General features: G+C 36.7%; 1 protein-coding gene across 4 annotated transcripts in view; it reads right to left on the reverse strand.

Annotated features, from left to right (window-relative positions):
- abcc5 (ATP-binding cassette, sub-family C (CFTR/MRP), member 5) overlaps positions 1-16,229 on the reverse strand; it is a 125,026-nt gene that overhangs the window by 104,732 nt on the left and 4,065 nt on the right. For 3 of the 4 annotated variants that reach the window (XM_072255198.1, XM_072255196.1, XM_072255199.1), the window contains exons 2-5: positions 14,753-14,917; positions 8,880-9,043; positions 8,052-8,207; positions 4,856-5,003 (exon numbers count right to left, since the gene is read on the reverse strand). In XM_072255198.1, coding sequence (XP_072111299.1) covers positions 4,856-5,003; positions 8,052-8,207; positions 8,880-9,043; positions 14,753-14,863 — 579 coding nt within the window. In that variant the 5' untranslated portion in view covers positions 14,864-14,917. Of the gene's footprint in view, positions 1-3,966; positions 4,829-4,855; positions 5,004-8,051; positions 8,208-8,879; positions 9,044-14,752; positions 14,918-16,229 lie in introns of those variants that run through there. The other variant, XM_072255200.1, reaches the window with a different exon arrangement.

Consider the following 16,229-nt stretch of genomic DNA (forward strand, 5'->3'; position numbering starts at 1 on the left):
GATACCGTAAACTTGATGAGCCAAGTAACCTTTTTCTGAACCTTAACTATACTATGATTCTTTCGGCTCCTTTTGAAATACATGTCCAGAAACATGTGAAATACTATATTTTATTAAATACTTCCAGAATACAACTACCAGTTATTTTTAATTTCATGGCTAACAACAGCAGAAGACAACAAAAGTATCGGTTTTTGTTTGTGGGTCAGAGGTAAAGGGTGAGCAGGTTCAAATTCAGATTACCTGTCCTTGGCCTAGAACATTGATACAATCATGAAGGTGGCATACTAGTAGTTCTATTTTCTTAGAAGTTTAATAAAATTCAGCATGTTATCAAATGTTCAAACAAACTTCCACAGATAAACTCTTGGAAGTATCCTGGTTGGTAGCATCATGGACTAGTATGGTAATTCCAAAGCACAGGAACACAAGAGGCTGCATAGAGTAGGTGACAAGACCATTCCATGATAGACACAGCCCTCTTCATTACTGAATGCATATATACAGAGCATCATGGACACAGCCCACCCCACTTTAGACAGTATCTACATAAGAATCACGGGCACAATTCTCCCTGCTATTGACAATATATACATAATACAAAGAAAACTCTCATGGTGGCAGCATCTATCATCAAAGATACTTATCATCTGAACCATGCCCTTTTCTCACTGCTATACTAGAATGAGATACAGAAGCTTGAAGTCCTACACATCCAAGTTCAGGAATAGCTACTTTCTTGTGACCTACAGGTTTTTGTACTGATCTGCAGAACCCTAATCCTACCTCAGCAACGAAACACTATCAATCACCTCTTGCACTTCCATTGCTTATTTATGTTCACATTGCTGTCTGTAAGGAGTTGGTACGTTCTCCCCTTGACCAGATGGGTTTCCTCCCACAGTCCAAAGATATACCCGTTGGTAGGTTAATTGGTCATTGTAAAATTCTCCTGTGATTAGGCTAGGGTTAAAACAGGGGTTGTGGGCAGCGTGGCTTGAAGGTCAGAAGGGCCTATTCCATGCCATATCTCAATAAATAAATTTTTGAGTAATATCACAAAGAAACAGGTCCTTCAGCCCAACTGATGAATACCAACCAAGATGCCCCAATCAAGCTTGTCCTATTTGCTAGCTTTTGGCAGATTAACATCTAAACTTTTCCTATCCATATAACTATCTTTTAAAAGATCTTGTACTGACCTCAACTACTTCCTCTGGCAGCAATATTTGTTTAGAGAAGTTGTCCCGTCAAGTTCCTGTCAAATCTCACCCTTCTCTAAAATCTATGCACTTCAGTTCTTGATTCCCCTATCCTGAGGAAAAAGACTTGAAGTACATTCATCCTACCTATGCCCTTCATGATTTTATACACCTTCATCAAATCATCTGTCTCCAATGCTTCAAGGAATAAAGACCTTGCCCATCCAACTCTCCTTATAAACTCAGTCCCTCAAGTGTGGCAGCATCTTTGTAAACCTTTTTGCATGCTTTCCAGTTTAATAACATCTTTCCTAGAGCACTGCAACCAAATCTGAATGAAATACTTCAAAAGCAGCCTCATCAGCGTCCTGAACAACTGCACCACGACCTCCCAAATTTTATATTCCATTCCTTTACTTATAAAGGCCAAATACCCTGTCCAACTGTACCTCCACTTTCAGGAAACCATGTACACTTATTCAAAGGTCCCTCTGTTCAGCAACAATCCTCAGGGTCCTGTCGTTCACTGTGAAAGTCCTACTCACCTCTGTTTTTTTGCCAAATGTCCTGTTTTGTGCAGTTTTTTTGGTTCCAATGTCTTGTATAATTTCTATTCTGTATTGCCTGAGCCTAAGTGCCTGGTTCAAGTTTTTCATTGAACCCGTACCTCATTGTTCTTGTTAACTGTCAGTAAACTCGACTCTACTTATATTCAGTAACTCCAGACTAAAGGCTTAAATGCCTACAAATTGTGATAATCTGTTCTGTTGTTAAAGAGGATGTATATGGAGCTCTTGTCATTGGTATTTTAAAAGTGCAATAAATGGACTGGACAATAAAATACTTCTCAATATTTGAACATAATATAAATATATACTTAACTAGATTGGCCGATAAAATGCACGTTCTCATTGTTAAATATCAAATGTTGGGTTTATTTTAATTTTAGGCTAATTATCCAAAGATCAAGACAAAAATACAATATTTATGTCAACCATCAATTGTTGTTTTCATGAATTCCACAGGAAAATGCACCAAAGCTCTTCTCATATTGAGGGGAAAACTGTATACTTTGTTTCAATTCAAGAAGAGTTAGAAAGCTGTTCAAGAAATCAAACTAACAAATAAAATTAAAATTTAAAAAGCAGACCGTTTCTTTGATGCATAAGAATACCAAGTAATCTGCCTCTACCCTAGAATTCCAAATGCTAGTTAAGAGTAGCTATTTTCCATTGATCCAAAGAATCCAAAGTCACTGTAATAAAAAGTTCATATTCATTCCCTTCAGTGAACCTACATGGATTATGCAGATCTCCATTCATGAGCATGTATAAAAAGTGTTTTATGGTAACAGCAAATTTCCACAAAGCTTAAAATTTAGCTGTACCCTTCACCATTGTTTTTGTTTAGTACATGAGCAGACAATAAAAAAAAATACACACTCCAATTCTACTAGTACTGATTTACTTGCTGCGTACACCAATACCAAACTGGAAAAGAGTGCTCTAGAGTTAGTCATGTTTTCAATCAACTCAGCTAGATACTAGGATATGCACTTGAGCAAACCAATGCATTTCTGTAATATACAGTACTTTTCCTCAGCCTTAACATCAAGCTACTATTTAAATACAAGATAAAGCAAACCCAGTTCAATGTCATCCTTTTTGGTCTTCTGATTTCATACAACTCTAATCGCATATGCAGAATACAAGAACTACTCAGCAGGCCATAAACATCCTCTTAAACATCACTGGAATTCAGAAAACTTCAAATTTCATATTAACTTGTTGGTCAGAACAGTACAAAAACTTCAATTAGCATGCCACTTCTAATCAATGAAAACTTTTTTCCAATGCAAAGGAAGGAAATTATAGGGAGTTATGGGAAAAAAAAGTTCAAGCACACTGCTTTTGACTTGAAAAAGATAAATCTAAAAGTGGTCTGACTGCATAATGGCATGGCCAGAGGAATTTTCTAACTGCTACTCTTCTCATTACAGTTAAGCTTTTATCTCATTAGAATAACCAGTTGATTTTTATTCGTAAAACTCAATCCAGAAAACAATTTAAAATGAAGTAACTTCTTTAAATAAGATGTTGTTTTTTCAATAAGAAACTAGACTATCTTTGAACAAAAAAACACAAATGAATCATTCCACCAAAAAACTTGCTTCATGAGCTGAAAATCGGGTTAAGTTAAATTTTCAAGTCTCCCTACATGTTGCTCCACCTCAACTGGTTTACTGATTTGGTTTTACGTGAAATCATTTCAAATAATGTTCCAAATTCAGAGGTTGTGGAATGTGCACAGAACAGATCTTCACAGCAAGATATTTCAAATTTACCTCTATAACAGCTTAGTAGAAAAAGTTCTGCTATCTTTGCAAAAATATGAGAATTCCACTCACAACTAGATATTTTTGCTCTCTATCCCAAGCTACAGTCCATACTTAATCTAGAGAGTTAGCCAATTCTTTCTTCAAGTTCCTCAGCAACACTGGCAATTAACCAGCACCCCAACTCCACCCACCATCCCATCCCCCAATAAGAATACCTTGAAGCCTCTTCATCTTATTGTTCTTTTCCTTTTTACAAAGCAAGCAGATTCTGCTTCTGCTTCTAAATTGTTATGTAAACCAGAAGGATCGCCCATTTTAATTTGTCAAATTTCAAACTTCAGCCATCACTGACCAAACACTACCAGGTCCTCTTTTGTTTCATTTCCCAGCTTTCAACTTCCCCACCCCAGTAAAATTGATACATACTGTACTACACATTTCTGGAGAGAGCAGCTTTCTGCAGGAGGAGATTCCTTTTCCACAGAACTTTAAAGATGTCCTTCCAGAGCAAAAACAACATGGTTAGAAGATTCAGTTCAAGTGACCACACACACACTTAACACAAACATTCACAGATAGCATCAGCAAGTCAAACAAAAAGCATTCTGTATAAATACAATATGTTTCTCCATAACTAATTTCCAACTGAATTCAAACGTACTTGGCTATCTATTATTTGCTTTGTGTCGTAATAATGTCATGCTCCAGGAAGGTGTTCCATACACTGCATTAAAAAATGATTAGATTTCAAATTTCAAATGAACCCACACTTAAAAATACAATGAAATGCTATTTACTGACACATTTGGCTAATCCTGTAGTAGATTTACTCAGATACTCCAAAAGAAATTAGGAAACAAGAAATGCAGCGATTTGTAAAAATGGTTCAACATCACACTTCCACTACATTAATGCCATTCAGATGCAGTTACCCATCTTCGTCCTACAACCTGCAGCTTATTCAGTATCTGCATAAATGTAAAAAAAACTTCAGAGTTCCCACAATACTTTGTCATTAACTCCAAAATGTGACACACAGGGATGCAACACAACTCCAAAACATCAAGTCAACAGAAATAATTCCATAGTTGTTTTCTTCCATGCTTTACCTTCAACTCTAATGACTTCTTTTAGACACTGAGGTAAATGATTAACGGTACATTAGCCAGTACAGTGATAATTATTCTGAAGCAAGGTCATAAGGAATGAAAAAGAGCTACAGTAAATTGTGATGTAAACCAGGGTTAGAAAGTTACTTTTGCTTTCTTCCTAACCAAAGTAGTTATTGGAAATTCGTAAATCTTAAATAACTTACTGGTCCACAGAAGCCGGCCACCATTGTAACCATCAAGCAGATCACAGAGATGACCAGCCTTGTCTGGCAAAACCTCCAAATCACTCTGTTTAGTGAGGCATTTTCCTGGCCACATTCTTTCAACTCTGTTTGCCACAGCCGTTCTAATCTGAAGAGAAGCAATATATTTTTAATTTAAAGAAATAAACAAGAGCTCAATAAAGGAAATGTTTCCCAGTCACTCAGCATTTACTTTATTAGGGCAACAAAGAAATTAGTCCAGTCAACGAGGGGAAATATTCAGTAACAAAGACACATTATATAAGATACAAGATTTTAATTTGTGGAAGTTTGAAAAAACATGATCAGAATTTTTTTTCATAGTTTTTAAATAACAGTCTACTATTACTGAAACTGTTTTTTTTCCTTTTCTTAACATTCTCAAGTCTTATTTATACAAATCAAGACAGCTGAACACATGCAAGATTATTCAGTTTTTTCTGTTGAATTGGTAGCTAATCACCCTCAAATATTGCCCAATATTCCATAAGTTTCATTCCTCCTTCATTAGTTCCCTGTAGCTTTGCAATTTATTTCTTCTCACCTGACCTTCACCCTGCCCCAATCTCCTCCCCTCCACACCCTTTTGATTTCATAGATTAGTACAGTGCAAACAACACTAAGTCCAACTAGAAATGAGTCATTTGGACCTGCTCAATACCAATTCATAAAAGATTACAGAAATTTTATCCCATTTTCTTGGTAATCCAGTAGGATTACATTAGCATGGATCATATTTTTATTACAGTGAAAATGAAAATTAAATACTCTAACAAATTACTGATCAAGCAATGATGATGAAATTAATCCCCTGAATATGAACACTCAGTTCAAATGAACAATCACAAAATGTCAACTTTTTCTTTCTCCACTAATGTAGTGCGGATAGGTGTGCTTTTGAGCTTCTTGACCTTACCATTTAAAGGGTGATACAATTTTGCAATTCCATTAGTTCCTTGGCTCTATCATGCCCTTTGTTTGATTTACCACTACTATCTCAGCTTTGAACTTGCAGGTGGGGTTGATGTATGACTTCACTCACATTAACCACATTTCAAAATAATTTACAGAGGGGGAAAAATGAACTTGATTAAAAACAGCAGCAACTTATCTTTACAAAACCAGGGAATTTTTGCTAGGCAAAGAAGCATCCAGAAATTAAATTTCAGTAATTTACATCAATAATCTTATGGTTTGATTGTTTGAGTATTACCTGATCATCTTCTCCCTGGCTGGCATGAAGTAGTATCTCTATTTACAATAGCAACCATGAATCATTTTAACTCCTCCCCTTTTATCATATTCAATTTCTTACCATCTGATACCATCAGCTGACATCCTCTGCTCAGAGTATGATAAAATGGTTATGATTATGATCTTGTTCCTTTTTGTCTACCTGCACTTTCTCTGTAGCTGTTACACTTTATTCTACATTCTTTTTTTGTTTTACCTTGTACTACCCCAATGCACTGCGCAATGAATTGATCTGCATGAACAGTATGAAAGGCAAGCTTTTTAAACTTTATCTTAGTAAATGTGACAATAAAAATGCAATTTCAATTCAACTCAACATCTCAAAACTTTGGTCTCATTACAACTTGCCTGTCTCAAACCAAAGGCTTGATAAATTGCTACTTAACTAGTCTTAAGTCTACACAAACCTACAGAAAGTGGGGTACCTTCAAAAAGAGTGCTGTTTAGAAAGGTAGCTCAGCAATGGGGTTTTCAAGGGCAGGGTCTTTTCTTTATTTGTCCACAGTGTATGAGCTTCGATAACAACTCTACAATTTATTATCTTAATTGGGATGGATAGCAAGTGCCAGCCTTGCTGCAAATTAATAACAAATACCCAAACAGAGCAACTAATTGTAGAAATGGAAACTGGAAAACGGGAAAAATGCACTCCAAGATTACGTAAAGTACTTTATAAAATAAGTCCGCTGTTAATCTTTAAAATAGCTAAGTGCAACCTGTTGATAACTGAAAAATGTAAACAATCCTTAACAGTAGATTAACTCCATAATACTTATTCAAAAAGGTGCGACTTTTTAAAAATACAGCATTTGAACATAGATAGAGGTTTAAATTTACACCTTATCTGAAACTGTGGGAAAAGCAATAAGTTGCCCTTCAACTACAGCAACAAGTTCATTTCAAACCTCGATGGGTGGAACTCACACATTTTTCATGACCTCGATGATTTCTTTCAGGTGTTCCATTTTCAACAAAACATAAAGACATGTGGATTGGTGGGTTCTTTGGCAATTGTAATTTATTACAATTGGTGATAGGTGAGCCTATCACCTATTGCCTATAGGTGAGCCTATCACCTATTGCCTATAGGTGAGCAGTAAAATCTGGGCTGGAGCTGGTGTGTTAGAGAAAAATAGGATTGAGGATAAAAATAGTATTAAGATTGGATTAGTGTAAGTAGGTTGTTTAGTTCAGCATGAACTTGGAGGCCCAAATGGTTTACTTCCATGATTTATGTCTCTGTGACTCTGCTGAAAGACAGCAATTTGACAATACAGCATTGCTTCAGAACTACATGACGTATTGGCCAAAATGGTATTCTCATACCCTGTACAACTCAAAAAGCTGAGTGAAAAGGTGTTCTGCAGTGAATATCTTACTCCAGAGTAAAATTTCCTATCCTCTCAAGCAGTTTGATATATTCTGTACATTACTGGCAACCAGATATACAGTACTGTGCAAAAGTCTTGAGCACCCTGGCTATATAAATGTGCCTAAGGCTTCTGCATTTCCTCCACGCCATCCAGGGAAAAGTCTTCAGCCATAAATTCCTGGAGTTCCTTTGGAGTTAAAAGGGCAGCACAAGATTTGCTTGTGATGCTATATACACACACACACACACACACACACACACACACACACACATAGAGACTATTCCATAGAAAAATCTCAAACAATTGCTCTTCTGCAACCTTACAAAAGGAAGTTACTTGAGTATACCAACTGTGTACATAAACCAGTGGTTTTTGAAAGCATAATAAACATACCTAGAGGTCAAGAAATATTGAAAAACCTATTTCATATATAAAAGCTGCATATGAATGCTGGTGAAAAACTGTAATAGCACAGAAAAAAAATTAGTCAAGATAATTACAATACAACTGTTTTGGGATCACACTCATACCTTCTGCTGTTAATTTCAGAAGATTCATATTTTGACAGGGGCCAAACATCTTCCAGTAATAGATGCCCTTTTTTATAAGCCGTGAATGCCAAAGATGTCAACCAACTGAAGGTCATAAATGAAAAGAAGCCTGCATTGTCCACAGGATGCTGTTGTCTATATATATGTAGGAAAAGGGAAAACATTATGGAATTAAACATCAGGAACTAACAATCAGAACCTATTCCCCTTACAGAAATTGTTTTCTTGCACTCTTCAGAATAAGATAGCAATTTAATATCTTTTCTCAAACAGACAATCCAAAAACCAGAGATATGTCCATTTCTAAACACTACCTTATGTAAATTCTTCATTACCTACAGATTAAAAAAATGTTTTTTGATTATCTGTTCTTTCCCACCAAAAACTCCAACTTTTTCCAAATCAATGCTTTATATTCCCCATTTTCCTCTCAAAATTTGTCATACTATATTTATCTGTCCTTACCTTCCTGAAGAATTTCACACTTCCAGCAAATCCTTTTGTACTATCTACTTATAATTAATAACACATTAATCCATTATCTATTTGGAAAAGTATTTGTTGTTTCAGATTAATACATTCTGTAACCTTGTGTCTCTATTTGGAATCCTGTTTTGTATCTGGCTTAACCTACCCTATTTAAATTCCAACTAATATCAAATTTTACAGCAGAACCTCTGTTCCAAATCCAAGTCTTAAAACAAAAGTGGATCATGAAGTTGTAAAGGAAAGTAGATATTTTTAACAGGAGATTGCTTCATAGTGGGGCAAAGATATTTCTAAACTTGTACTAAAAAACGCACTCACTTGGTAGAGCTACGAAAGGGCTTGAACAGGTGTAAACTTTGGTGATACTTCCCCTTCTGTTTTTCTTCATCCAAGATTTGTATACAGGAATATGTTGAAACATCCAGCGACAAGCCTTCTACACGACCTGCTGTTTCCAAAGCATTTTCACACAACTCTCTCTTCTATAATAAGATGGGGGGGGGGGGTCGTGGAAAACAAAAGAAAATAAATAAAACAGTTGAATAGTTGGAAACCCAAAGGTACTATCATTGGCCCTGATCTCAACTCCATTGCCTCACCACAAATTCCAACTCTCTCGTGCTACTTTCTCATCCTGAACCATGATAGTCAGCATTCCATTTCACCACACAGCTTCAGAACACATATTCTCTTCATCACCAAAATCACTTCTGTTAACAATGTCTGCCCCCCAACTGTGCCTGAAAAATACAGCCATGACATTAATTGAAATGGCCTGCTGTAACATTCTATGCTTGGCCTCCTACCTTTTGCCACTCAAAAAAATTTTAGCTCTCTCAAAGATCTACCATTCATGATTTACACTGTCATCAATAACTATCACTTTCTAAGCCTATGGATCAACATTGCCTAGTGGCTAGCAAGACATTTAAAAGTTCTCCTCTACTAATCTGATCTTGAATGGTATTTCTGAATCATAGAGTATTTCTTCAGTATTTGTCTCTGACCATATCCTACAGATTACCAAGTCCTCTGTGTTCGTCAAAATGTAAACTTTCCATATCCCCAATTACCACCTTCCTTCATGTGGCAGCTGCATATGCCCTCAATCTGAAATTCCAATCTAAAAAGTATTCTAACACTGCATCTGCTCTTCACTTACGCTGTCCCGTAAAACTTCATTCTCCTTTGTCATGTTCTAATCTTCACTTACCTCCACATCAATTTTCCTCGATAAATATTCCTTTCAAGTACCTTGGAATTTCTAATGCAGATAACTTCTATCAAAATAGTTATCACATGATCTTGCTTAAATTTTTGTTAATAAAGAAAATTCATAATAAGACAGCTTAACTTGATGCAGAAATATGCCTGAAATGTTGCTTTGAAAAGCCACATCAAAACCCAGACGAAATGTCTCATTGGAACCACAAAGGCTGCATTCCTCAAATTGCAGCCCAAAAATCCAACTTGTATCCTGCCTTAAAATCCTACCACATGATGTGAAAAGCAGATATACCAGATATACCTGTATAGGTATACCTAATGAATGTCTTACATTCTAACTAGATAAAAAGAATATGGTTAGATGCCTCCAGAGACTTAGATCTAAGGACTCAATTTGGTTCGAATGCTGTTGTTGTTGCTCGTTTCTGTTTCCTGCATGATTTGTTTTCTTTTTTTCCCTGTTTTTATGTGGGCACTGGGGGTTGGCCTTATTTTTTTAAATTTGGTTCTTTCGGGTTCCTTGCTTTGTGACTGCCTGTTAAGCAAACAAATCTCAAAGTTATATAACTTATACATCTGTTTATAATAAATACACTTTGAATCCTTGAAGTACAAGATCATTGTGTGAATCAGTCACTACTCCATTCTAAAATACTTTCAATCTAAATTAACAAATTTGTTAGGAAGGGAAAAAAACCAAACCAGTATTTTTGAAAATCAGAAACACACAATATCCTAATTAAAGACAAGATTCCAAGGAAGATCAGAAACAAATAAAATAAGTTATGATCACTCATCAATGCCATTGCCTCAGTCTTAATCAGAATCAAAAATACTACTAGTATTAAATGAGGCAGATAGGAGAACATCAGAAGCAGGATTAAATAAGTGGTGTATGAAGTTTCCTTTTATCCAATTAATGACAGAAAAAGGGGGAAATACAGGAAGAATATATTGGAGTATCAAGATAGAACACTGGAGTTGTTCAATGGGAGGAGAGGATCACATTGAAGCCTACTGAATATTGAAGCGCCTAGATATATGTGGGGAGGATACTTTCATTAGAGAGAGAATCTAGGACCAGAGGGCACAGCCTCAGAATAGAAGAGTGTCCCTTTAAAACAGAGATGAGGAGGAATTTCTTCAGCCAGAGGGTGGTGAAATTGTTGAATTAATTGCCAAAGACAGCGATATTTAAAACTGAGGTTGATAGGTTCTTGATTAGTAACAGCATCAAAGACTACAGGAAGAAGGTAGGAGAAAGGGGTTGAAGAGAAAAATTTATCAGCCACAATTGAAAAGAGGAACAGACTCGAGGAGCCAACTGGCCCAATTCTGCTCCCAGGTTTTATGGTCTTTATTTATGATGTAATAGCCTGGCAACTGCCTGACAAGCATCTGGAACAAATGCTCTACCTTTGGCACAAATTGTGAGGTACAGGGACTTTTTAAAGAGTCAATTTGATTGGCACTGCTTTGTCTTCGTTGCTCTCCCAGTTTTTCTTATATATTGATGTACATGTCCAATACAACAAAATGGCATGCAGGACCATTTCAGGGGACAGATAAAAGTCATTGGTGCCACAATGCCATTGATCCAGAACCACTTACAGATCAGAACGCACAAACACAGTAAATTTCATGCAAAAGTGGGAAAGCTGTTGCAGAGGATTCTTAGAGACAGGATCTACAAATTTTTGCAAAAGCATAGTCTGATTAGGGATAGTCAGCATAGCTTTGTGAGGGGAAGGTCATGCTTCATGAGCCTGACTGAATTCTCTGAAGAAGTTACAAAATAAATTGATGGTAGAGCAGTGGATGTGCTATATATGGATTTTAGTAAGGCATTTGACAAGGTTCTCCATGGTAGGCTTAATCAGAAAGTCAGGAGGCATGGGAGCCAGGGAAACTTGACTGAGTGGATTCAAAAATGGCTTGCCCACAGAAAGCAAAAGGTGATAGTAGATGGAACGGATTCTGCCTGGAGATTGGTGATCAATGATGTTCCTCAGAGATCTGTTCGGGACTCCTGCTCTTTGTCATTTTTAATAAATGACTTTTGGACAAGGAAGGATGGGTTAGAAAGTTTGCAGACAACATGAAGATTGGTGGTATTGTGGATAGTGTAGGTTGTCTTAAGTTACAACAAGACATTGATGGGATGCAGAGCTGGGCTGAGAAGTGGCAGATGGAGTTCAATCTTAAAGTGTGAAGTGATAGAACTTTGGAAGATTGATTTTGAAGGCAGAATTCAAGATAAAGGCTTGTATCACTCTGAACTGCTCCTTTCCATGCACTTATCCAAATGCCTTTTGATTGTTGTTATTGGGAACACAACATAAGGTGTATGAAGGAAAGTATAAAGGAGATGTCAGAAGTAGAGTATCAGAGCTAGTTTTTTTAAAAATGGGGCAAGAAGTAGGTGCATGGAATGTGCTGCTACAGGTGGTGATGGAGGCAGATACACGAGAGGAACTTAAGAGGCTTAGGTATGCACACGGATGAGAAAATGGAGGGCTCTATGGGGAGGGATTTGTGTTAGATTGATCTTAGACTAGGTTAAACATTGGCCCAACATCATGGGTCAAAAGGGCTGCACAATTCGATGTTCTGATTCCCATTACAAGCCTCCAACACAATCTGGAGTAATTCTTCAAAGTCACAAAGCTGTATTGTATGTACCATGTTTAGAAAAAGATGGGCACCCAGGCCTTATCCACCCGAGCTAAAAAGATAAATTGAGCCCTATGGAATTTTTCCCAAAGAACAGGAGAAGTCCATAAAACGATGAATACATTTCCATTTCCAGGTAACCCACAATCTTTGTGCAAAATCTCCTCCTGTTTCACTGCTCCCCTCCCCACCTGTTCCCACCTGCCTAATGCATTACACCCTGGTTCTCCTATCTACTCTTACAACATGGTCCATCTGCCCATCATCCCTCACTTACCTTATTCCACTTATGACCTTCCTGCATAAGAGTCCTGCATAAGTGGAAACACGAGAGGCTACTTATCACCTTACAGCTTCTGTCTCCACCTCCACCCAGCTCCATCTGGTCCCTTCTTTCACTTCATCTGTCTCTACCTATCACCCACCAGCCATTTTCTCCCAACTATGTCCCTCCCAGCTCCATCCACCCAATTTCTCACTCTTCACCTGATTCCACCTATCACCTGCCATTCCCTACCTTACACTCCATCACACCTCTTATACTGCTATCTTCCTCCTACACACTATTCCTGATTCAGGGTCGCTACGCAAATCACTGACTCTCCCTTTGCCTCCACAGATGTTGCTTGACCTGCTGAGTTTCTCCAGCAATGTGTTTTTTGCTCTAAATTGCAGCTAGTATAATTGCCTGTGTCTTCCAAAAATGTTTATCGTTTGAGACTTATCAGTAGGCAAGTGAAGTGACAAATGAAGATGTCAGCCTTGACTTAACAACAACAATCATATCTCAGGATATGAGTACATACCCTAAATGACAATCATGTAAAAAACTCCAAAGTCATTGCTTTTCTTTGTATTCATGTGACACACTGGAGAACAAACTTATAAGGCTTTTTAAAAATTCTATCAATGGCCATCTTTTTGGATACTATACTATACTAGCAGATGTGATAGAAGAATTAAATTTCCAAAAGTATATTTTTTGTTAAATCAATATATGCATTCAAGTATAAACTGAAGAATGTTATTTAGCACAGCACATTCTCAAAAAACAATGTTATTCTCAACACATGATATTTTAGCAGGTACTGCATTAAATAGCATGAATAACAACATTGGTTAAAGGACAGAAGTATTTTTAGACTGATCTCTGCTTTGTCCCAGAGATCAGTGGAGAATCACAGCTCCTATTTGTCGGTGTTGGGCTCAGCTGGTAGCTAATAATACAACTGTACTTAACTATGGTGTATATTTTTGAATTATCCCATGACCAGATAAGTAAATACAATATCCTAATTAGTAGACTGGGCAAACAGAGACTACAGGAAAAAACAAATGCAAATTCATACATTGTAAGATGATTAAAATATAGCATTGAATGTTAATATGAACAGCCAATGTGTAACAGCTCAGTGACACAGATTCTTAAAAGGGCATTGATGATGTGAGAGATACAAAATAATTAAGTTTCTACAAAATAGTGGACAGAATATCAAATCCACAGTAGGTCATAATAATATCTGAAAAGATATTACAAGATGATACAAAAATATTTCTCAGATTATAACAATAACGATAGCCTTTTTAGTGAAGGGGAAATGAGGGTGATGGAAAAATAAATGATACAGATCGTAACAGAAGATGTTAAATCTGGTGTAAGAATACAAAATGAAGAAAATTTCAAGAGAAATAAGGATAAACTATATCAGCATGTTGACTACATTGCAAGAACATGGTTAAATATTTTATCCTCCTGAAAAAAAAGGGTTGTTCAAGCTGTAAATGCTGCAATAAAAAAAATAACAGATACAGAATTAATCCATTCAAAGGTAAACCATGCATGAAAAGAATGTAGTTCAAACATACAGGGAAAGTGGTAACATAGATATTCCAATGCCAAATAAAGATGTGATGGGCTAAACTGTCAAAATTGAATGACTTTATAAAAATAAACGTTTAACTTCACTTTTGCACAGAGAATTGAAGCAACTTTAATTAATTAAAACATAAAAACCATTAAAATTTCAATTTGTTATCATAAACCGGGGAGAACAAGGAACTTTATACCACAGGACATGGCTTAGTTCCATTTAAGAGCGAGCACACAAAAGAAAAATTAAGAATCATGCCAGCAGAAGTATGAATTGCAGCATAATTACTTGCACAAACCTGTTGGCCAATTTTTGTGGTACATTCACTATGTAGCAAGATACCCCAGTTCGTCCAGGAAAAAAAACAAATATAAACCACAGTATTTAAACCTCTTCATGAGATAAAACATGCAGTCTAACCTGTATTTTGCCTCGCTCATTATGGTTCTCCAACTGCAGGGATTTTCTATTCACTGTTTTACATCCAGGCTTGGAAATTACATACTCTATTCTGGCATCAACATCCTTCATGTTTGCATCTTTAGGAAACCAGACCAAGGCACGTTGATATGTTTTCTGCACTTTCTAAAAAAAAATTCAAAAAACACAAATAAAACAGGCCACAGTCAAAGCTTGTCAAAAACAGTCAACAGATTACACTACGCTTGAAAATAAGAATCTAAAATGCCTTAAAGAACTCAACAGTACAAGTAGCTTACACTGACATCAATCAACATTTTAGGTGGAACATTTTGCTTCCAAGTACAAGCACCTAGAAGTCTAAGAATTTCTTACATAAAATCCAAGTGACAAAAAAAAATTGGCATTCACTGAACAACCAATACAGCTTTACCATTGATTCAATGCAGCTTTAAGCAAAAAAACCAATTTGCAATTTAAAATTTTAATTGCACTGTCAAGTTCTACCACTAAGCTGCATGCGATTGATTGGAAGCTGTGGTTTATATTTTGATGGTGTGTTTTTCGGCTGATTGAGCAATCTGGCTTTCTCTGAGGGAGTTCAGTGAATTTTGGAGTAGTGTGTGTGGCCTGGAAGCTTGGAGCAAGTCATGATCGATTCCATTACTTCTCTTCGACTTGAGGAGTCAAGCAAGGTTGAAGCCAAAGAGGACAAGAGCACAGGACGGGCAGGTATTGGTACCGCCTGCCTGCATTTGACCAGACTTCCTCTTCCTTTCACTAGCTGCTGTCGGAGGAAAGTGCAGGAAACTTAAATTCTACATTGTAAGGATTGATCAGCGAGGCTGTGGACTCATTCTGAGGGACCTTTAGGTTCATGTTGCATGTGTTTCTGAATTCTAGTTACTTTTTCTTTGCCGTTTTTGAGCTGCTTCATCAAGGCGATCAATGTGGACTGGGGCGCTTTGGCAAAAAATGGCTCTGCGGCCTGCAGTGGTTTGGTGGTATAGTGCTGAACTGAACTGAATACTATTGCACTCTTGGTTTGATATTCTAAATGTCGTTTGCTCGCTTTTTGCTGTTTGCACAATTTGTTCTTTTTTTGCATGTTGGGAGTTTGATGGTTTCTTAAAGAGGTTCCATGATATATCTTTGTTTCATGGCTACCTGTGGGAGGATGAATCTCAGAGTTAATTCTGTACACAAGCTTTGATAGTAAATATATTTTGACTCTTTGAAGTTTTAAGAATGACATAAATTGCTATATTATACTTAGACCATTACCAATACCTGTTCTATACATCAGTATCAGAATCAGGTTTAATACCACTGGCATATGTCATGAAATATGTTATACACATTACAAAATTAAATAGTGTAAAAACTAGAGCAAAAAAAGTTAAAAAAAAAATTGTGAGATATTGTAACACACACAAAATGCTGGAGGAACTCAGCAGGCCAGGCAGCATCTAGGGAA

This window comes from Mobula birostris, chromosome 4 (genome assembly GCF_030028105.1).
Source record: "Mobula birostris isolate sMobBir1 chromosome 4, sMobBir1.hap1, whole genome shotgun sequence".
NCBI classification, from domain to species: Eukaryota; Metazoa; Chordata; class Chondrichthyes; order Myliobatiformes; family Myliobatidae; genus Mobula; species Mobula birostris.